The following is a 24,002-nucleotide window of genomic DNA, read 5'->3' as shown; positions in this document are numbered from 1 at the left end:
CTTAAAAAAATCGATGTTTTAAGTGTCATTCATTGATTGCTGAAGCTTGGAATCTAATTCCTCCAGTTCCTCTTGTTAGGTCTTGGAAAAAACTCTTAGATCGTAAGGCAACCTAAGTGGTGGGAAGGAGGAGGCAACACCAAAACTCAAGCTGACATAATTTTGGTGAATTTACTGGAGAAGCTGGTTGTAAAGACACACACTTCGAAGACATTGAAGAGTGGATAGAAAATGGCATTTTTTCATGTGACTGAGGATGAAATCGTCCAAATTGTGACCGATCATAAAGTGTCAGAAGACTATGTTTCTGATGATGAATCAGAGAAAAATATTCCTCACACATTCTGTTACGAAGTGATCCAAACTGCCCTGGAGTACATCAGCCAACAGGCGGAGACGATTTATCTTGAAATAGTTTGATTTCAACGTTGGAGATGTATTGTTGCAGCAATAGTTTCTCAAGCAAAAAAACAAAAGAAAAAGACGTTTGTGACTTCGTTACCAAAAAATAAACTCTAATGAAGCATCCTAGAACTTCTATGTCCATAACTTAAAAAGTTTTTTTTTTTTTTTTTAATTTTCTTGAAAGTTCCTCTAGACAGACTTTTTGTTCCTTTGAGTAATCTCTAGATTTGTTTCATAATTTTGTTCAGTAGTTTATTTTTTACTCAAAAGAGTAGGTAATAAAATTAAAACTCCTGTTATTTCCTGCTGCCAAATAAGGGAGATTTTTTCTGTAAGAATGCAAAATAAACGAGCTTTGTTATACAGCACTTAAAAACTTTGAGTTTTCAATCATAGTTTGGTGCCTTTTTAACATGTCAACACAATTTTTTCAGTAAAAAAGTGCAGGGTTATTTGCAACCACATCAGTAACGTTTTACATACCCTACGCACGTTTTACGATCGTATTTCGCAATATTGATGCAATTTGGAGTGTTCACATGTGAAAACAGGGGACTTTGATTTATCTGAAATTTTTGTTATCGGAACCGGCCACCGTCCCGATCATTTAGGATAAACAGGAGTTCACTGTAATAGACTCCTTGCAACATGCTGTGTCATACTGCTAGGAGCAGCCAGACTATGGAATTGCCGTCCTGCACATAGGCTGCCATTAACACCCAAGCAAATGACTGCATGTGAAGTGGTGCCATGATCGAGAAGTACGGACTGCTAATGAATAGTGTCACATTATGTTCACTAATGAGTCCCAGTCCTGCACTGCTCCAAATGACTATCGTGGAGAAGTTCGACAGTGACCCGGGGAGATGGGGAGAGGTCCCATTCTTCCACATTTTGGGGGGGGGGGGTCACAAAGCAGTCCCATGGTGTGGGGAGCCATTGGGTATGACTTCAGGTCACGGCTTGTAATGGCCGAGGGAACTCTGATGGTACAGCAGTGTGTAATAGTATTGTGGTGCTATTTTTCAACAGGCCAGTGCTTGTCCACATGTAGTGTGTGTCTCTTTAAGTTGTCTGCGTGATGTTGATATACTCCTGTGGCCAGCAAAATCCCCATATCTGTCCCCAATAGAACATTATGGGACCAACATGGACGTCAACTCCATCCCACTGCCTGTATCCATGATTGCAATGTCCAGTTACAACAGTTGTGGATCACCTTTCTCAGGAGGGTATGCAGCAGCTTTACGACATCCTCCCGCACTGTCCAGGCCAGACAGGGTGCATTGCTGTGTTGATAAGTGGGCTCAAACTGATAAGTTCTGTGTAAATTTGACTCTGTTTTGTTATCACTGAAATAACATCGCATACCCTCTAAATTAGCTATGTTTCAATTTGTTTTCTCCCCACCTTCTGAGTGTCTCACTTTTTTTCAAGCAGTGTAATTTAAGACAGACATAAGTATATGAAAATGGGATGGCATAACACATTGCTATTCAACTATGCCCCTAAGAAAATTGTAAGATAATGGAGAAGAGCAGGTGCACTATTACACTGACTAGAATGTAAACTTAAAGATAGAATTATATTGTGTAACCTATACCGATGATGTAATACTAATTGACAAAAACATCACTGATGTGCTAAAGCAATTTGAAATATTAAGGGAGCAATCTAGGAAAATTGGACTAATAATTTCACCTGGATAAAAAATTAATGGACGATACCAAAATGGCACTGGGTGAACTTATATAGGCAACAACATAGTATTCGGTGATAAAGAGTTTAAATAATTAGGTGAAAAAGACCACTGAACATCATAATGAAAAGAAGGCATAGAATCCAGACTTCAGAAAATACAAACTGTCTCTCAGTTAACTAAAAGTATTTTTCCTGGAACTCTAAAATCTAACATTGCACAACAGTGATCAAATTAGAATTTCTTTATGCATGAGAGAGACTCTTTGTCCAACACAAGACATGAAAACAGCAAACTGAATTAGAAGAATGTAAAATTGTAGTAAAAATCTTAGGTCCAAGAATAAAAGATGGAATACATCACACAGAACCCAGTGTGAAATCTCCAGGCAAATTCCTAAAAACTCTTGTTACAATGTGTCTCCAAAGAATCCAACTTGTGGGACATACAGAAAGAATGTATCCAAACAGGCAGCTCATTGGATTCCCACATACTTGAAAAATAAGATCCAACTGATGAAAACAAACAGGAAGAGACCTTACGAAATTGGAATCACCACATTTACAGTATTCTGATGTAGTGATGAGTCACACAGAGTGCAGTTTCACAGTAGCTTGATCGATGCTTGTACTTGTGTATGTAGTATATGCAAGTGTGTACAGCGTCTCTTCTGGTGTACTCACAATATGCTAATTTAGTGGCCGAGCAGTAAACCGGATCCCTACTCGGTTCCAGTGTGCTGTGCTAATTATTCTTCTTCACTATACATTTATGCTTGGAGCTGCAAGAGAGGCCATTTTCCGGATAGTGCCACAAAAACAACAAATTCTCAGATATCAGTTTAACTTAAACTCTTCAACATCATAGACAACATTTCACATTAATATGTTGCAGAGCACTAGATTAGTGTTAAAATTGCCAGAGTAAACATTGTTCTCCATGTGACAGATTGTCACCCGATGTCCAAAATCGATAAATTTTATATCTCTGCACAGAGAAGCAGCTGGTTGCTCATTGTCATCTGTGGTGCTAATCAATGGGTCGAGCTCGTTGCTGGCACAGCGCCACCTCAGAGTAAGTGGCCCCTCATCCCAGCAGGTGGCGATGTTTAAACACCCGTATAGCTCCCAAGACTTACTGTGTCTGTGGATAACTCCGTCTCTGCACAGAACTTCCCACATTTCCCACACAGTGGGCCCTTGTGTCTCTTACACACAATAAATCTTCAAACTTATTTCATTGGCTAAGTTAAATTTCGAGTGTGACGTGCTATTTCGTAAAAAATAGCAAACGGTAGACATGGATGTTATTGTGACACTTTCCTAAGGCAACATTTGTGTATTACACTTGTAGAAGTGCACTGCAACATAAAACAGTAGACCGTAAGTTCAAACAATGGAAACTACAGGTTGGAATATCAGCAGTGTAGGAAAAGATAGAGTGCTAATTACCATAAAGATGGCACGTTAAAATGCAGACAGGCACAGTTAAGACACTTACACATAAGCTTTTGGCCACAACCTTCATCAGAAAAAGAAATAGAAATACACACCATTCATTCACACAAGCAAGCACACCACACACACACATGACCACCAACTCAGACAGCTCAGGCCAGAATGCTAGCCTGTAAGTTTGCTACACAATAAAATAATTATTCTGAGCTACAAGAAAAATGGATTCAAAGAACTAAACTGCTTGAAGAAAAAAAAGGGAAGCTCCCTGAAGCAACGTAGTTTCACGAGTGTGCATACCAGTGGTAAATTATGAGAGTCGCAACCCTCTGAAATGGATAAAAAGGTCACCAGATTGCATTAGCTTTGTTTGTGTCTCGGATTGTTACCGTGAATGGTAGGAGCTATAAGAGATGTGAAGAGCGTAAGATGTTGAGTGATCCCTGTGAAGGACACAGATGCCCTGTACTTCTGTGAGTCAGCATTATCAGCACGTAACAAAATTTGAAGGGGCCTAATTGTGTGTCTCCATTTGCCAGGCTGATTGAATTATGCAGTATGCAGATTTGTGAGACATTCAGATGTGGTAGTGTCCCCATGTTGGACTGCTTGGGTACGTAAGGGCGGCTTGCTTGTCAGCAAGCTTCCGGTTGACCGTGTCTGACGAGCCCATGGGAGAATTGCTGCAAGTACGCCGAGCACATTGTAACCCTTTCACACCTGCACCTGTCATGTGATCAGCAGTGAGTCACATTCTACAAGACCCGCGATGACAGTTGTCAGTGAGTATGACAACGACATAGGGAGAGGGCGTTTGGGGCAGCATCGGATATGACTTCAGGTCACCCTGACAGCACAACAGTATGTCATGGACATCCTACATCCTCATTTGCTACCTCCATGTCCAACGGAGTTACAAGAGACAGAGCAGTGAAAACATATCCAGTTGTTGACTCACAAAACGGTTTTGAGCTGTGACGCATGTAGTCTTAAGTGAATCATTCATACAAAAAGAAAAGAAGAGGAAGCTAAAGTCAGAATCTGAAAAAATTGGAGAATGGAATAGATATTTGAAGACTTCACACTTGAAACTCCCAGTTTTCCTATTGTGAAATGCCTTTGTGACCATATGCATTTCACTGATGATAAACTTTTTTTTCCCCCTGGGTCTTGGCTCCATATTTTTTCATCCGGTTGAGTCAGAATACTTGCATAGTATTTGTGAGGTATTGTTTCAGTCTTGCAAGCTAATCTAAAATACAATCCCTTTTGCATCCTAGAAAACAATGACCACTCTTTCTCTCCGATTAAGTCACCTTGGCTATTTTTGTGCAACTGCTGTTTCATTTCATCCACGGGAACAGATTGGTGCATAGAATCAGTTGTGTGTCAGATTGTCCCAAATTGTTTTTCACATTAGGTTGTAGTCAGGCTTCAACAGACATGCCACTCATTTTCTGGTATGGCCACGGCATCAACTGTTTTGCACATCTTTTTAATTACTGATCTTGCAATATCACACTGTGTTCTTTCTCAGCATTTTCATATTTGATTGTAATTCTAGGAAGTAGTTCATGAGTCATCTTACAGAGACATATGCCACATATGAATTCAGCCACCCATTCCTTAACTGTTGACTATGAAGGAACTCCCCCCATGAACCATGGACCTTACCGTTGGTGGGGAGGCTTGTGTGCCTCAGCGATACAGATGGCCGTACCGTAGGTGCAACCACAACGGAGGGGTTTCTGTTGAGAGGCCAGATAAACATGTGGTTCCTGAAGAGGGGCAGCAGCCTTTTCAGTAGTTGCAGGGGCAACAGTCTGGATGATTGACTGATCTGGCCATGTAACATTAACCAAAACACCTTGCTGTGCTGTTACTGCGAACGGCTGAAAGCAAGGGGAAACTATAGCCATAATTTTTCCCGAGGACATGCAGCTCTTCAACTTGACTAGAAGAAGAGATCGGTTGGTAGGACATGTTTTGAGGCATCAAGGGATCACAAATTTAGCATTGGAGGGCAGCGTGGAGGGTAAAAATCGTAGAGGGAGACCAAGAGATGAATACACTAAGCAGATTCAGGAGGATGTAGGTTGCAGTAGGTACTGGGAGATGAAGAAGCTTGCACAGGATAGAGTAGCATGGAGAGCTGCATCAAACCAGTCTCAGGACTGAAGACCACAACAACAACAACAGCATGAAGGAACTGACTCCTAATAAGTAAGATGATGCCTGTAGAAAAGTGCAACAAAACAGTAATCTCAAAAAAGGACAGGATAGACAGTACATTCTGTAGGACATATTAAAAGTGATTGGTAAAAGAGACTTGGTGTGTTAAATGCAGCTTTTGATTACATGATAATTGAATTGGATAGATAAACAACCTACTTGCTAAGTGGCGGCAGAACACACACATAAAAGAAGATTATAATTAGGCGAGCTTCAGAGCCAGTAGCTCATTCTTCAGGCAGAAGGGTTGAAGTGGAAGGAAGAGGGGTGAAGGATAGGTCTAGGAAAAAGGGTAGATTTTGAGAAAGTTACCCAGAACTGCAGATCAAGGGCTGACTTTCCAGATGGGATGTGATTCCACATCTACATACATACTCCACTAGCCACCATATGGTGCATGGCAGAAGGTACCCTGTCTCACTACAATAGTCTGAATAAAATTACTTGATAGTTGACATCAATCACTTGCTGCAACAATGTTGCCACATTGGCTACCAGCTACCGTTTGGTTACAGGTGACAACAAACAAGCAGCTCACTTCACAAATTATGTTAAATGTTTAACACAGAGCAATTTTTCTAGTGGCTGGTGCAAGGTATGTCAGAAATGTTGGATACTCTGTCGACTATTGATTTAAAGTGACCAGTGACTGAACTGGGGCAGACGACCCGTTTTGTATCCCTGACTGTAAACTTGTGTCCTAACCCAGCCGAGAAAATTGTGGTCAACAGTCTGCAGCAGTACTAATATCATGATCGCTTTGTTCATGGCAATTAAAGCTAACCCTTAAGGGTAAACTCACGACAACAAAAACTCAATTTCAGGGCTGAAAGCAAATTGAAATTTCTCCATGTCATTTGTTACCTGTAACTATCCTTACACTAGCTGCACATGCTGCCATGTTAGAAATCAGTGAACAGTCCATGTGGGCACTTGGTCGTGGATTATAGATGGCTGAGGCAGATTCCAAATGAAGAAATAATGACAGGAAGAAAAATAAGACCAAATAGAACAGTCAAAACAATGATGAAAAATGATGCAGCAAATTATTAAAAATAAAAAAAATATATTTAAACCAATTAATTGAATGAAAATAATAATCACACTCTTTTGGTTAGATTTAAAAATAAAAATTTTGCTACATTGATGAGATTCAAACCTACAACATGCTACATATTAGATTAATCTGCCAACCATTGTGCTATGCCACAGCACTGCATGAAGTATTTATATATGTGAATGTAGTGACCCAGTTGCAACTATGAATTGCAACCTTAAAAATTTCAGTTTCACGCAGTGTAGTGAAAAGCTTATCTAATGTAAGATGATCTCTGTGAATATGATAACTATATGTATGATACTGAATCACACCTTGTGCTGAGTTATTCAGTAGTGTTTGGTTAGTGCTATGAATGAAATGTGTGTCTTTCATTAGCATTGTTAATGTGTGTTGTTTTTGGTGTAGGTATCGCGTGTCATGAAATACATAATAAAAGTGTGGGGCTCGTAATTCGGGATACAAATACATCAAGAAAGAATGCTGAACCAGGAATTGGAAGTGACTGGCCAATTTTGGTGGAGTTTGGCAACAGCAGACAGTTCAAGTGTGACGCTGACTACTCTTATTGGCGTTTGAAGTGCCAACTATCAAGTAATTTTATTTCAACTGTAGTCAGTTCCTTTCCCGTTCCATCTGCCAATTGAGTGAGGAAAAAGTGAATGTCTATATGCCTCTCTATGAGTCCTAATTTGTTGTCTCTTATCTTTGTGGTCCTTACGCATAATGTATGTTGGTGCAAGCAGAATTGTTCTGCAGTCAGCACAGTGTTCCTCAAAATCCCTCCAGGGATTCCCATTTGAGTTCCAGAAACATCTCCATAATACTTGTATGTTGTTGTTTCAACCTACTGTTAACAAATCTAGTATCCTGCCTCTGAATTACCTCAATGTCTGCTTTAATTCGACCCCTTGCGGATACCAGACACTCAAACTGTACTCAAGAAGAGATCACACTAGCATCCTATATGTGATGTCCATCACAGCTGAGCCACACTGTAGTAAAATTCACCCAACAAACAAAAGATGATTATTCGCCTTCCCTACCATGACCCTCACACGTTTGTTCCATTTCATATCACATTGCAATGTTACGTCCAGATATTGAAACAATGTGACTTCTTCATTCATGACACTACTAATGCTGGATTCTGGCATTATGGATTTGTTTTTCCAACTCATCTGCAGTAACTTATATTTTTCTACATTTAGGGTTAGCTGTCATTTATCACACCAACTGGGAACTTTGTCCAGGTCATCTTTTATCCTCCTAAATCACTCAACGATGACACCTTCCATACACCACAACATCATCAGCAAACAACCACAGATTACTGTCCACTTTGTCCATCAAATCAGTTATGCACATAGAAAATATGAGTAATAGCGCTCCTATCACACATCCCTGGAACGATCCTAATGATACCCCAGTCACCTGATGGACACTCACCGTCGGGATAATGTAGTGGGTTCTATTACTTCAGAAGTCTTTGAGCCACTCACATGTCTGGGAATGTATTCCATGTGCTTGTACCTTTGTTAAAAGTCTGCATTGAGTCATTATGTCAAATGCTTCTCGGAAATCAAGAAATATGGAATCTGGGTTTGTGAATTTTGTGATGGCAAAGTTAGAGGAGCAATGCATCTGCATTAAATTTTGTGTGAAACTCAAGAAAACCTTTACAGAGACACACCAAATGATGCTGGGAGCCTATAGCGATGAGTACTTAAGCCATACTCGGTGTTATATATTATTCACACGTTTTAAAAATGGCTTTACAAAAGTCAAACATGATCCTTGTTCAGGACGCTCTTAGATGTCCACTGATGATGCTTGTGTCAGGAACGTCAACGAAATTGTGTGTGCCAGTCGAAGATTCACTGTCCGAGAGATTGTAGAAGAATGTAACATTTCAGTTGGATCATGTTATGAAATGACACAGCATCTTGGAATGCATTGTGTTGCCGTCAAGTTCATTCCACGCTCATGAGTCAAGACCAAAAAAACTTTTTGGATCTTACAAATGAGACTGAGATGTTCCTTGTGAGAATAGTATGACCCCTGCAGACTTCTTTTTATTTCCAAAGGTGAAAAGGATGAAGTTTTGCAATGGTAGATGAGATAGAAGAAAATTCGCAGACGGCACTTTATGCGACCCAGCAAGATGTGTGTCAAGACTGCTCCTGGAAGTGGAAATGATATTGGGAGCAGTGTATCAATTTTGGAGTAGAGTATTTTGAAGGAGACAATCCATAGTAACTAAAAGATAAGCATAGAAAATTTTGTGGACAAAGTTCTGGAATTTTTTGAACAGACATTGTATGACAAAAGGGCATGCTGAGTTGCCCATGAGTGATGCTTTGTACTGATTTGTGGACATAAACTTATTGGTCTCTATGAAACTGATTAGATTCAAACCCAGAATATGTTCAAGAATTCTGCAGCAAACTGATGTTACGGGTATTGGTCTGTAATTTCGCGGGTCTGTTCTTTCGCCCTTCGTATATACAGGAGACGCCTCTGTATTTTTTCCCCAGTTGCTTAGGTCTTTCTGCTGGGTGAGAGATTCACAATAAATACAAGCTAAGTAAGGGTCCAGTGCCATATAGCACTCTTTGTAAAACCAAATTGAGATTCCATCTGCAACTGGTGACATTTGTTTTTAATTATTTCAGGTGTCAGGGATGCTTACGAGGGTGGTTTGAAAAGTTCTTGAAACAGAATAGAAAAAAAGTACTTATGTCACTGAAACTTTTTTGTTTTTCAATGTACCCTGCTTGTAGATTAATTCACTTGGTCCAACAGTGTTCCAATACCTTGATCCCATCTCGACAATGATTTTCCTCCAGGCCTACAAAATAGTTGTCAACTCAGGCTATCAATTCTTAATTTAAGTGAATCTTCATCCACAAAGAAAAATTTTCAGTTTAGGGAAGAGGCACGTGTGGCAACAATTCATACCTTAGTTTGTGTAATTTTACCATGGCGATGGCACATGCGTGCGAGCGTGCATTGGCTTGATGCTAGATGACTTTCTTCCTTATTAAACCTGGCCTTTTTCTCATATCTTTTGTTGCAATTTGTCCAGAAGGTTAGCATAGTATTCTCCAGTAATTGTTTGCCCAGTGGGGAGATAAAGTACAAACAGAATCCCCTTCTCATCCCAGAACACTGATGCCATGATCTTCCCCGCTGAAGGAATTTGGTGGCGCATCCCAGAACACTGACGCCATGTCCTTCCCCGCTGAAGGAGTTTGGCGACGGAGATTCAGCATGTTTCCAATGCTTTGATTGTTGCTTTGTCTCTGGGGTATAGTAGTAAACCAAAGTTTCCTCGTGGTCACAAACCAGCACAAAAGTTCTTGTTTGTTTCTCCTAAAACAGGCCAAACATTGTTGTGATATGTCCATTCTCATGTGTTTTTGACCCAGCATCAAGAGTCGCGGCACCCATCTTGTGAATACCTTTCAGATGACATCTGGCAAGCGTGAGCAATTTCATGCACTCTAAATTGGTGATCCTCCTTGATCATTATGCGCACTTTTGCAATGATTTCTAGAGTAGTGACACATCTCGGCTGACCTATTCATGGATGATCATCATCTAAGCTCTCCTGACCAAATTTAAATTCATTTATCCACTTGGCAACAGTTGAAGACAAAGGAGCAGAGCCCCTGGTGTATTCTGGAAATCGGCATGAATGTCCTTCGCTTTCATACCTATCTTTATGAAGTACTTCATCACTGCTTGAATCTCTACCCGTCCCCCCCCGTCTTTGCAGATCACTACACAGGAACAACAACAGAGCCGTGTCACTGCCACAGCTCTCTTCCAAGAGCACTGACATGGCACATGTTTACAGGTGATTGTTGTTAGGTGTCTTTGTACTATTGTCAAATGACGGTATGTTTATATGATTCTCTTGCATGAATTATTTCTTAAATGTAAAATTTAAAACATTTATCTCCTACTGCCACACCAGACTGGTCAAGTGACATGATGGAAACCTTTGACTCACTTAGTGATTTTACATAGGACAATAATTTCCCCTGCTTCTCAGCCAGATCTTTTGCTGAGGTATGACAGTGGTAGTAACCTTTCCTTGTTGCCATTTGGCATTCTCTTTTGAACCAAGAGTGCAGTAGCTTTTCCTTCCTCAGTATTTTCCGAATTTCATTGTTAAACCACAGTGGCTCTTTTGCATCCTTAATTTGTTTACTAGGTACAGACTTGTTGAGAGTGCAATTCACGATCTGTTTAAGCTTTGACCATAATCTCTCTACGTCCATCTTAATGGAACTAAGTGATGTCAGTTCTGTCTAAGTGAGATGCTAACATCTGCTTATCTGCTCTTTCTGGCATGAACGTTTTCCTAGCCTTCTTGACTGATTTATTAATTTTTTTAACCTTAGTTATTATGATGTTATCATGATTATTAATCCCCATCTCTATGCTGAAGTCATTGATGATATCTGGCCTGTTTGTAACTACAAGGTCTAAGATATTTCCATTGCATGTGGCATGCCAAACTAGGTGCTCAAGACAATTTTTGAAAACCACATTCAAAAGTGCTTCACAAGATTGACTGCACCCCCTGCAATGAAGCCATAGGCTACCATCTATACTCAGTAGGCTAAATTAACCTCCAACTAGTATTGCATGATCTAGGTATTGACGTGCTACTGTCTGTAGACTTTCTGTGAATGGCTCCAAAACTGTCATAGCAAAACCGGGTGGCTGATTAAAACATCCATTAATTAACGTGATTTCACATAGACTTGTTATAGGCAACCAGGTAACTTCACTGTCACAATCAGCTTTGACCTCAATAGAGACAATGGACACTCCCTCTCCTACAGTGTCTAACCTGCCTTTCCGATATATATTCCATTAATCACTAAATATGTGAGAGCTTTCTACTCTGGGTTTCAGCCAGCTCTCAGTCTCTGAGAATAATATGAGTGCGAGACTTTCCTGGATGGCAGTAAATTCGAAAACTGTGTTACAAGTACTTTGACAACTGATAAAATTTTGACAATCTACACTGGAGTGAATTCAAAAGATAAACCTCAACCAACATTGAATGTATCTTGGTGATAAAGAGCCCAAATAAATAAATAGATGATTTTATTCCATTTCATCTGATTGAATGAAACACACACAGCATAACTACTCAGAAAACAACTATAGTGCTGATTACATTTACTATCATACATGTAGCACTCTGAGAACATTTCACCTTGTCATAGTAGTCCTGTGTTTTGGAACTAGGCAGTGCTTCATTTCACAAAGCGAAAGGAATGGCTTGTGTAAAAAAAAAAAAAAAAAAAAAAAAAAAAAAAAAAAAAAAAAAAAAAAAGAAGAAGAAGAAGAAGAAGAAGAGGAAATAGTGGTTGCTGGTGTTTTTAACACTATCATTCAATTTAGTTCCTATTGTGAACTTTGCAGCTAGGATATGTAAATGCTCTGAGACTGCTATTGATAATATCTTTATGAACAAATCTAGGGGAAAAAAGTCATATCACAAAACCAATAGTAAATGGACTATCTGATCACAACGTGCAGCATCCTGTGTCAAATGTTGAAACTTCTCAGGATAAAAAAAATATTAAATCTGAGTACAGGAGGATAATAAATAAGCCAGAAATTGAGGAATTCAGGAAATTGCTCAAAGACATGAACTGGAGAGATGTTTACCTGACTCAAATGGAAAATACAAAGCATTTATTAATAAAGTTACCTCCTCTTTTGAAAATTGTTTTCCCCTAAAGGTAACTCAGATCACACAGAAGTCAAAAGATAAACCATGGATTACACAAGGAATAAAGATATCATGTGGGGAAAAAGGAGACTGTATCTACTATCTAGGAACATTTCTGATATTAGCATTGTAATGCATTACAAAGAATACTGCAAAATATTGAATCAAGTAATCCAGAAATTGAAGTAGCTTTATTAAGAGAAAAAGATAATTGTATCAACAAAATAAGAACTGTATGGGATATAGTGAAGACAGAGAGAAGTGGGGCCAAAAAGGAAGTGGAACAGATAGCTCTAAAAGTAAATGAGGCTTTGGTAACAAGTGCATGTAGTGTTGTAAATCTCTTAAGCAAGACTTAATTTTTGTTACTGACGGCTCGGGGTTATCAGGTTCGGTGAATGGTGCAATGGAGTATCTGGGACCAGTCTTTGAAGAACATTGTGTAGAACCTATTCGAGGAACTTTGAATTCCGACCATTGCTTCTCAGTATACTTACTCCTTAATGAAATTTGTTGCAAGTTACATATCTATATTTCCAACAAATAGCTCAATACATATTATCAATACTAGGAATAAGAACAATCTACATAAAGACCTAAAATCACTTATGTTGGTCCAAAAGGGGGTCCAATATTCAGGAACACACATTTTCAATAAATTACCAGCACCCATTAAAAACTTGGTTTCAGATAAAGCACAGTTTAAACAGAGTTTGAATGACTTTTTGATAGGCAATGCCGTCTACTCTATAGATGAATATCCTAACAGAGACTGAAAGGCCAGCTTAAGTAAAAATATGTTAGATTTAAGTTTTGACAGCACTTGGTTGCAACAGTCAATATTAAGTATTTTGTGTATGATAAATTTATTAATAGTGCATAACAATGTTTCATTCTGACAGCGTATTAATTCTGTAAATATTAGCTTTTCCAGTTTACTGTATTGTATTCACCTATTTTGACAATCTCGTGACAAATGATCAGGGAAGTATTCATTATATTAAAATGTTTTGTGTTATACATTCTGACATGTTCCACACCCTCGAGAATCATCTCATTTTTTCGGTGTATGTAACAAAAACTGAATCAAATCAAATCCAATCACCATCTCTCGTCATGTAATAACTTCACTTCTTCTTCTTCCCTTGTCGTCTCCTGTTTTTCCAGTACTCGTCCATCTCCTCCTCATGTTTTTCCCCCTTTATTCTATTCGTGTTGTTCTCAATCCCCTATTTCTTCTGCATTGAAAGCCTTTTATTTTTATTTACTTATTTTTTTTATTGAGGTGAGTCTCTACGGACTGCGTGGTAACAACCGACTTCACTCTAGTGTCCAGGTCTTGTTCTTGCTCCAGCTTTGACTTCCTGCCAGTATCTTCTGAGCCCCTCCAAGAAGTGCCTTTTTATGCTCTTCAGATAATGGTCCTCACTGTCTTTCGAATGTTGATGCCATGTTAAAACCTTGGTAGTTGGTCACCAATCTTCTAAATTTGTTCCTTTCAGGAATTTCTCTCTGAGATACCAATCTGCTTAAGATCTTTTTCACATTCTTTGAACCATCTCAGCCTTGTTTTCTTAGATAGGATGAAACTCCGTATTCTTTTTGTTAGTCAATCACCGTCCATTTTCATGAGATGACCATAAAATAACAATCATTTCTTTGTAATGGATGCTGTGATAGGTTCTGTCTCACTGCACGTGTCCTCATTTGCTCTCATTCGTCATTGTCCATCGACCCATCTATTACCTTAGGATTTTCCTTAATATCCTACACTCACGCTTTTCCAGCCACTCAGCTTGACCTTGTCTATTCGTGGTCAAAGTTTTGGATGCTTATAAGCCCTCAGGTTGTACAACTGTATTATAATGTTGGAACTTGGCCCATATACTCATAGACTTTTTGTTATAAGTATTCTTTGTCAGTTGGTATGCTTGGTCTAACTTCCTCATCCCGACAATTGCTTCTTCTTTTAATCCATTCTCCTGGTGGATGACTTCACCGAGATACCTGAAATTCTTAACTCATCCGATTTTTTCCCAGGTTGGTTATCTTCCATTCAGGTCCGTCACAGATGTTCGTCATATATTTTGTCTTTTGAATAGAGATCTGGAGTCTAACTTTTTTCATCAATTTCTGACAGCCTATTTATCTTGTTGATTGCTGACTCTATGTTGTTAGCAAAAATGGCCAGGTCAGCCGCAAAATCTAAGCAGTCAATGCACACCCCTTTGTTCTTAGGACCAAGTCTGAACCACTCTTCATTTGTTTCTTCTTGGGTTAATAACTTTCTCCACTCTCGAATGACCTTTTCCAAGACACAATTGAAAAGGAGAGGGATAGTCCATCTCCTCGTCTTATGTCCGTTCTGATTGTAAAGGGTTCAGATACCTCACCCATAAGTTTAATTTTCGACACTGTGTTAGCAAGAGTTTGTTTGATCAGCTTTCTTGATGTATTATCCACCCCAAACTTTTCCAAAATATTCATTAATGCATGTCAGTCGATGGAGTCATATACTTTCTGAAAATCAACAAACATGACCACATAGTTATTTCTTCCAATTTTTTTTTGTACCTCATGATGTTCTTCAGGTTAAAGATCTGTTCTGCGCAAGAATCACCCTTTTGGAAACCAGCTTGATAGTCCCCAATCAGTTGGTTACAATGATCTTCTATTCTATTCTGTATCACTTTCGAGAGAATCTTATATGGAACAGATACTAATGAGGTACCCCTATAGTTATTGACATTCTATTTATCACCTTTTTTGTGTAGACGATGGATTAAAGCTGACTGCCATTCAGTTGGTATCATCCTAGCTCTCCAGATCTCCTCAAAAAGTTGGACTAGTATATCTAGAGTTTCATTATTTGCCAGCTTCAGTAGTTCCACCACTATTGAATCCTCTCCAGCTGCCTTATTATTCTTAAAGTTGTTGATGATCTCTTTGGTCTCCTCTTTACTAGATGGAGATGAGGGGTAGTTTGTGGATTGGGGCACATACAGGGAATCTTTCTTTCGGTTCATCACAATTAAGTAGGTTTTCAAAGTAACGAGACATTATCTTGCAGTTTTTTTGTTGGTCAGGCCGAGTGTGGTGTGCGTACTGTAAGACCTTCAGTGCACACACCATCAGATTATTTGACTTGTTGCTCTAACAAAGTAAGCGAGTGTCAGCAATATGTCTCGTGGTCTTATCATGGCGTATTTATCTTCTGCCATTAGGTCAGACGATAGAAATGCCACTTGCACGCTGAGAGTAGCAGATTGACGGTGACCAACTTTAAACAGAACTTGATTAGTTTTCACATTCATTTATTAAAATAATAACAAATATAAAAATTACTTAACTTGGTTCTGGATGCTATTTACAATTGACAATCTGAAGTTCCTTTGGTATTGATACATTAATCTTATTCTCACATATATCTCGGGTACTTGACGAAAGTGTCTATACATTTATCTTCATGGCAATGTACAGGAATATGGTAATCTTATTAGGAGCAAACTGAATCTTGACTATGGACTGGTACAGACAATTGTAGAACTCGTACAGACTGGTACAGACTATGCAGACTGGTACAGACTAATGCAGACTGGTGCAGACAAATGCAGACTGACTGGTCGAAGGTCTTTACACTTGTTATAATACCTCACACGTTCATGTATCACTGCGCGAGTGTGATGCGCGAGGAGAAAGTGTTCTATCTTAGCAGCAATCTCATTGGCTCTGTTACATATTAATACGCGAATCGGCGGAAGCAGAATTTGGTCCGTCTCTGTGGCAGCGCCATCTCGTAGTGCGGAGATGGACGAGTGCTGCGCCTGCGCTGTTGTGCTTAGCGGGGCTCACTCTAGTGGGAAATTTGTGTACGCGCTGAATACGCGGAACTATGTACACAACACTGAGCTTTCCATTTTCGTCTCTAAAACAAAAACTAGGGGCTTGGTATCCTTTCAAATTCGATTTGAACGTCTGATAGAAGTCTCTGACATTGTTTATCTGGAAACGCTGATCGATCTGTTATAACTGCTGTTTCTCATGCAACTGCTTAGCCCTTCGTAGAGTTCTGGCTGCATATTTTCGAACTTCATGGAATACATCAAAATCATCAGGTCTCCTGGTAGAGTTCCACTTTTTCCATGCACTTGCTGTTTGGCCCACCACCTCACCACAAACCTCATTCCACCATGTATGATTCCTCTTTTTAGCTGTCAGGATTTTAGTATTAGCTGCTTGTTGGATCATGGAGTCAATGTCTGCCCATTTATGGGATTCAACTGTCAGTTACTGGTGGCATTGTTCCAATATGTTTTGATTGATTTTGAGCTTCGCAATATCATATTTATGAATTTTATTTCCGGTTTTCACGGTCTTATTGAGAGGGATGAAATTAATTTTGATCTTGGAGAGGTGATGATCCTTTTAAATTCAGTATTTTATCTGTAAAAAGGTTTCTTTCTATTATTTCTGATTGTTTGATGTTGTTTCTTTCTTATTTCTGTAATCCATGCTATCATTGATTCCTTCTTCCAGAACTACTCATTCAGTAGAGGTCTCTAAAAAAAGATTAATCTTCTTTTAGCCATTACTTCTGATATTTTCTCAAAATTTTTGTAGATCTCCTCATTACTTCTCATTTTCCAGCCATCTGTAGCTTGTATTGCAACCATTATTTTCTAATAATGCTCCTTTGAGGAACCTCTGTTCTGTCCAGCTTATAGTTCATCATTAGGCATCCTCAACCATATAAACATCCTGGTCATACCACTGTGGTATAGTGTCTTCGTTTTGTTTTTTTAGTTGTACATTTCTTGTTGTAAATATCCTTTGTCAAACGATTTGCTCTCTCCAGTTTGCTGACTCTTGCATCTACTGTTAATTCTTCTAGTCCATTTTGTTGTACAGTTTGTCCAATATATTTAAATTTACTTCCTAATGCTATTTTACTTTTTTGTTTTTCTAAGAGTGTTGATGCATTGTTTGAAATTGTCATCAATGTTGTTTTTTCGGCTGAAATTTTGGGACCAGCTCCCTTTGCTATTTCTTCCAAAAGATTTCTTTCAATAACTGTCTGCCAGATTTTTTGAAAGTATATCAGAATCATCTGCAGAAGCCAGGCAGTTTACCTTAATTCCATTTGTTTTTCATCCTAAAATTATTGGTTCAATTTTGTGATTTTTTTTTTCTCCAAATTCCAGATACTTTCTATTTTTTCTAGAATGCAGTGTTACAGTAAAGGTGATAAACTGTCCCCTTGTCTAACATCAGTTTTTATTTCAAATGGTTGAGATACTTCTCCCATAAATTTAGCTTCTGCCATCCTATTTGCTAGTGTTTTGAGGATTATGTTTGCTTTAACACAAAATTCTTTGATGATTTTACCTATAATTTCTCTGCCTACCAAATCAAATGTTTTCTTGAAACCTATACATGATACTATTATAGGTTTGGTGATTAACAGTATGTGGAGAATTATCGATTTTCTAATAAACATCTGTTCTGTGCAGGGTATTCCCTTTCTAGAGCTCCTTGAGATTCTCCCAGTTATTTGTCTAAAGTTTCTACAACTCTGTCCAGAGAATTTTTGATAATATTTTGTATATCACTGGCAGAAGTGAGGCATCTCTGCAATTGTTGACATTTTGTGTTTCCCCTTTTTTTCATAGCTGTGGATTAATGCTTTCCATAATCTCTTCAGCTTTCCAAATGTTCTCAAACAGCAGTTGTAGATCATTTGTGTGTTCTGACTATTTCAATAATTTTTCTGTAGTGGAGTGTTGGAATGATTTGATGGCTTCATGAATTTATTGTTCTGTTAGTGGAAAATCTTCCTCCAGATGTTGTGGGACTGCTATTATATATTGCTACAATGTGCTGTTATTATTATTGTTGTTGTTGTTGTTGTGGTTGTTTGGTTGCCTGTTCTTCAGCACTATCTTTCTGTTTCGTTTATCTATTTGCCGCCATTTTAGCCCATTTACCGGTATTTTCAGCTTGTTTTTCACTTATTTGACCTTTTGGTGGCTCCTCTTGAAGAGATCTTATTTCTCAGCATTTAAAATTACATCATCTGCTGCTCTTTCGCAACTCAATTTCATCATGTCCAGTCTAGTTTTTTCATTCATTTAACCATCCATCTTCCTTGACTCAAGATCCTGAATTTTCATCCTTAATTCTTGAACAGTCTCATTTCTCTTTTTACATTTTCCAGATGAAGAAACTTTTGGTCCTCAAAGCTAAGATTAGTATCAGTTTTTTTATTTGTTTCTGCCTATGGCTGCTATATCTCTTTAGTTAGAATATTTTCTCTCTCTGTATTTGATTATAGTCTAAGTCTGAATATTTTTATAAGTACATTTATTGCTGTAGCAATGAGTAAAATAAATTGTATTGCACTGCCTGTAGCATGTAGCACCATTTTGACTGTTAGTCCTCTTGCTGTACAAAAAGTAGCTTTGATGATTACTTAATGCAAGTATTTTGTAAGAGCTGTGGAATGGTTAGTATCTGTTTATATTTTTCTGATTAATTCAAGCTCGTCAATGCACATCCTCTGTTAAGGAAATATTTGAACTGAATTTACTGTGTGTTAAATATAAGCAGTGGATCCATTGGGGTAGTCTTTTTGGTAGAAATATGTCAAGGTGAACAAAACAGGAGATGAAATTTCCTGGCAGATTAAAACTGTTTGCCCGACCGAGACTCGAACTCGGGACCTTTGCCTTTCGCAGGCAAGTGCTCTACCAAAGCACGACTCACGTCCGGTACTCACAGCTTTACTTCTGCCAGTACCTCGTTTCCGCTGCAGAGTGAAAATCTCATTCTGTAAACAGGAGATGGTGAAGGAAGAGAGGGAAAAGATCAACATTTGCTTCTCATCAGCAATATAACTGGGTTGCAACATTCAGTGAAAATTATCTGTGACAGGAAGTTGTCAGAAATACATTTTTTGAAGAAACTTTATGTTTGTATAAGCATTTATTAAATTTAAAAAGTTGGATTTCATCTGTTAATACAAAAGATAATGTTTTGCATTGCAGGCATGCTAAACCTGTCAAAGATGAAGAATCGGCCAATGATTCTTATTGGAGGATAACAGTATGTATAACTTAAACTTGAGATTCTTGAAAATAAAGCTAGTCAGTATTTCTTAACAGTACTGATTTAAATACATCTAAAGATCGCTGTTACCTAAATGAAAGTTGACGAGCAAAGTCTTAGTGGACATTTGTATAAAATTGTCATAGGTGTTATTTACAAGAAGAGTAAATAGTTTCAATAGGAATGTGGTGAGACATTTAACAAATGTCATGACCACACATTAATAGGACCTTATAACACTACCATTATGATATTAGTATGCTTTTACACAAATAACAGAAACCCTGTCTCTATGTTGCCACGTATAACCCTCTTACTAAAATTTAATTTAGTTTCCAAATAAAATACACTATGGAAGGATAGTCCTGTTTATAGGAAAAGATAATCAATAGAGTTATCCTTCTTACAGGATTTACCATGTGTTGCATCTAATGGATAAGAAAATTTGACTATTCACTTCTTTTCCTAAGATCTTACCCAGTGGCTAGATAGAAACACAGTATGAATAATAATATACTGAAGCTAGGACAACTCATTTCCAAGTTCATTTAGTGGTATGAAACATGTACTTAATGGTCACCAACCTATCCTGGCAATGAAATAGTGAAGTATTGGAGAAGCAGAAATGTGAATTTTGCCTACTTTCTTGCTACTGTTTAGTTTGGCTCTTCAAATAAATTACCCCACTTAAACAATTTTGGGCTACATCTTTATGCATTATGTTTTTAAAAAAGAAAAAGCCCAGTAGATAACTTCGAGGAAGGTAAAAAAAATTAGCCGGGGTGGGGGGGACAACCTTTAGAAAAGCACTTTCCATAATCAAGAAACTTAAATACTTAGACACTAAAGCACACACTTTTTAACTGAACATTTCACTTAAAGAAAACCTCTTTCTTGGTGGAATTAACTTTCAAAAGCTATTATTCTTTGAACTAATTCTGTATAGCCATCTAACAGGTTTTAGTAACTTGGCTTCACTCTGATTGAATTTTATGTAACCAAACTACAACACTTTGCAATAGTTAAGAAAACATTTTTATTATTTACACTAAAGCTATTTAAATGGTGCCTCTTTATATTAACTTGGAACTTCATAAGTCTGTAAAACAGGACACTCGGATTAATCAAACACCAGGAAGGAACCCTATACAGATGTATGATTAGGATGAAATAACAGGGTGAACCAGTTTCCGTAAAGTTCAAGAATGATTATTAAAACACAGTTTAAATTAATGGTTCATGCCCTACAAAGGTAAAAATAGAAAAAAATCTTATCTGTGGGCTGTAGGCTTGGGTGTGGCGAACAGTTATGACGGCTAAACTACCCACACTACAGCCTGCAAGTTTCTAGCTGTATGGGCTCAATTTCTCTACTTGGCTTCATTCAGTTTTACATACAGTAGCTCAACAACTCGCAGCTATGCTGCAAGCTGTTTGCAGTCTTCAACCGAGGCATTTTTATGAAAATTTGCAGGCAAAGCTTCTGCTCCACAAAGGAGTTACCTCAATCACTGCTGCCTACAGACAGTGTGACTTACTTCCCGCACTTGCTCAAGGTAGCACGCCAATTCGCCTTTCGAACCTTTTCCACTCTCCATAGCCATTTTCGTTTCAAACAAAAGCACACTGGCTTTTACATAACGCCTATTTCTTATATTGTTCCTAAGCATGACCATTTCTTAAATTGTCAAATTTACATCAACATGAACAATTTATACACACAAATATTTTTAAATACAAAATGTTATCAAAAAATTATTTACACCCTTGGTATCCTTTGTAGAGGACTTGGGCAGGTTTGTCATATCCTAGTACACATTATTTTGTTACTTCCCTTCAGATATTCCATTTAGCTACATCTACAATTATTCCCAATGTTCAGCCTTTTGAGGTGTCCAGTGCGGGTTCCTCTCCACTTCCTGGGTGTATTGTAACGAGTTAGCTCCCAGGAGCCTCTCAAACCACAAACTCTTAGAAGATTCACTCTTCTTGTACTTAAGTCAGCATTGTCACTTTTGTATTCAATCCCAATGCAATTTCTGTGTTTCATAGTCAATGTGAAGGTCCAAGGGATACAGAAAACCTGCACTGGTGCATCAGAATCCAATACTGGTCTCCCAGGAGCCACTGAAAGCACAAACTAAAAGAAGATTCACTCTTCTTGTACTTAAGGCGGCATTGTCTCATTTGTATTCAATCCCGATGCAATTACTGTGTTTCATGGTCAATGTGAAGGTCCAAGTAATACAGTAAACCAGCACTGGTGCATCGGAATCTAATACTGAACTCCCAGGAGCCGCTGAAAGCACAAACTCTTAGAAGATTCAATCTTCCTGTACGTAAGTCAGCATTGTGCAATAAGTATTCAATCCCGATGCGATTTCTGTGTTTCATGGTCAATGTGAAGGTCAAAGGGATACATTTAACGTGCACTGGTGCATCAGAATCTAATACTGGTCTCCCAGGAGCCGCTCAAACCACAAACTCTTAGAAGATTCACTCTCCTTGCACTTAAGTTGGCATTGTTCCTTTTGTACACAATCCCGATGCAATTTCTGTGTTTCATGGTCAATGTGAAGATCCAAGGGATACAGTAAACTTGCACTGGTGCATCGGAATCTAATACTATTCTCCCAGGAGCCGCTGAAAGCACAAATTCCTAGAAGATTCATTCTTCTTGTACTTAAATTGGCATTGTCCATTTTGTATTCAATCCCGATGCAATTACTGTGTTTCAAGGTCAATGTGAAGATCCAAATGATACAGTGAACCTGCACTGGTGCATCGGAATGTAGTACCGGCCTCCCAGGAGCCGCTCAAAGCACAAACTCTTAGACGATCACTCTTCTTGTACTTAAGTCGTCATTGTGCCTTTTGTATTCAATCCCGTTGCGATTTCTGTGATTCATGGTCAATGAGAAGGTCCAAGGGATACAGTAAACCTGCGCTGGTGCATCCGAATCCAATACTGGTCTCCCAGGAGCCGCTGAAAGCACAAACTCCTAGAGGATTCATTCTTCTTGTACGTAAGTCACCATTGTCCTATTTGCATTCAATCCCGATGCAATATCTGTATTTCATGGTCAATGTGAAGGTCCAAATGATAGAGTCAACCTGCACTGGTGAATGGGAATGTAATTCTGGTTTCCCAGGAGCCGCTCAAAGCACAAACTCTTAGAAGATTAACTCTTCTTGTACTTAAGTCGGCATTGTGCATTTGATTTCAATCGCGATGCAATTTCTGTGTTTCATGGTCATTGAGAAGTTCCAAGGGATACAGTAAAGCTGCACTGGTTCATCGGAATCCAATACTGGTCTCCCATGAGCCGCTCAAACCACAAACTCTTAGAAGATTCACTCTTCTTGTACTTAAGTCGGCATTGTGCATTTAGTATTCAATCCCGATGCGATTTCTGTGTTTCATGGTCAATGTGAAGGTCCAAGGGATACAGTAAACCTGCACTGGTGCATTGGAATATATTACTCGTCTCCCAGGAGCCTCTCAAACCAGAAACTCTTAGAAGATTCACTCTTCTTGTACTTAAGTCGGCAGTCCCTTTTGTATTCAATCCCGGTGCAATTTTTGTGTTTCATGGTCAATGTGAAGGTCCAAGGGATACAGTAAACCTGCACTGGTGAATCGGAATCTAATACTGGTCTCCCAGGAGCCGCTCAAAACACAAACAGTTAGAAGATTCACTCTTCTTGTACTTAAGTCGGCATTGTCCCTTTTGTATTCAATCCCGATGAAATTTCTGTGTTTCATGGGCAATGTAAAGGTCATAGGGATACAGTAAACCAGTACTGGTGCATCAGAATGTAATACTGGTCTCCCTGGAGCTGCTCAACCGCCAACTGCTTAGAAAATTCACTCTTCTTGTACTTAAGTCGGCTTTGTCCCGTTTCTATTCAATCTCTATGCGATTTCTGTGTTTCATCTTCAATGTGGGGGTCGAAGGGATACAGTGAACCTGCGCTGGTGCATCGGAAACTAATACTGGTCTCCCAGGAGCCGCTCAAACCACAAACTCTTAGAAAATTCACTCTCCTTGTACTGAAGTTAGCATTGTGCCATTTGTACACAATCCCGATGCAATTTCTGTGTTTCATGGTCAATGTGAAGATCCAAGGGATACAGTAAACTTGCACTGGTGCATCGGAATCTAATACTATTGTCCCAGGAGCCGCTGAAAGCACAAATTCCTAGAAGATTCATTCTTCTTGTACTTAAATTGGCATTGTCCGTTTTGTATTCAATCCCGATGCAATTACTGTGTTTCATGGTCAATG

General features: G+C 38.7%; 1 protein-coding gene across 1 annotated transcript in view; it reads left to right on the top strand.

Moving 5' to 3' along the window:
• LOC126484637 (molybdenum cofactor biosynthesis protein 1-like) overlaps positions 1-19,707 on the top strand; it is a 336,598-nt gene extending 316,891 nt beyond the window's left edge. Inside the window, exon 7 of the mRNA XM_050108229.1 lies at positions 19,652-19,707. Coding sequence (XP_049964186.1) covers positions 19,652-19,707 — 56 coding nt within the window. The remainder of the gene's footprint in view (positions 1-19,651) is intronic.
• The last annotated feature ends 4,295 nt before the right edge of the window (positions 19,708-24,002 follow it).

Source organism: Schistocerca serialis, chromosome 6, assembly GCF_023864345.2.
Source record: "Schistocerca serialis cubense isolate TAMUIC-IGC-003099 chromosome 6, iqSchSeri2.2, whole genome shotgun sequence".
NCBI lineage: Eukaryota > Metazoa > Arthropoda > Insecta > Orthoptera > Acrididae > Schistocerca > Schistocerca serialis.
Note: the sequence above shows the minus strand (reverse complement) of the source record. Positions and strands in the feature narration are given on the sequence as shown.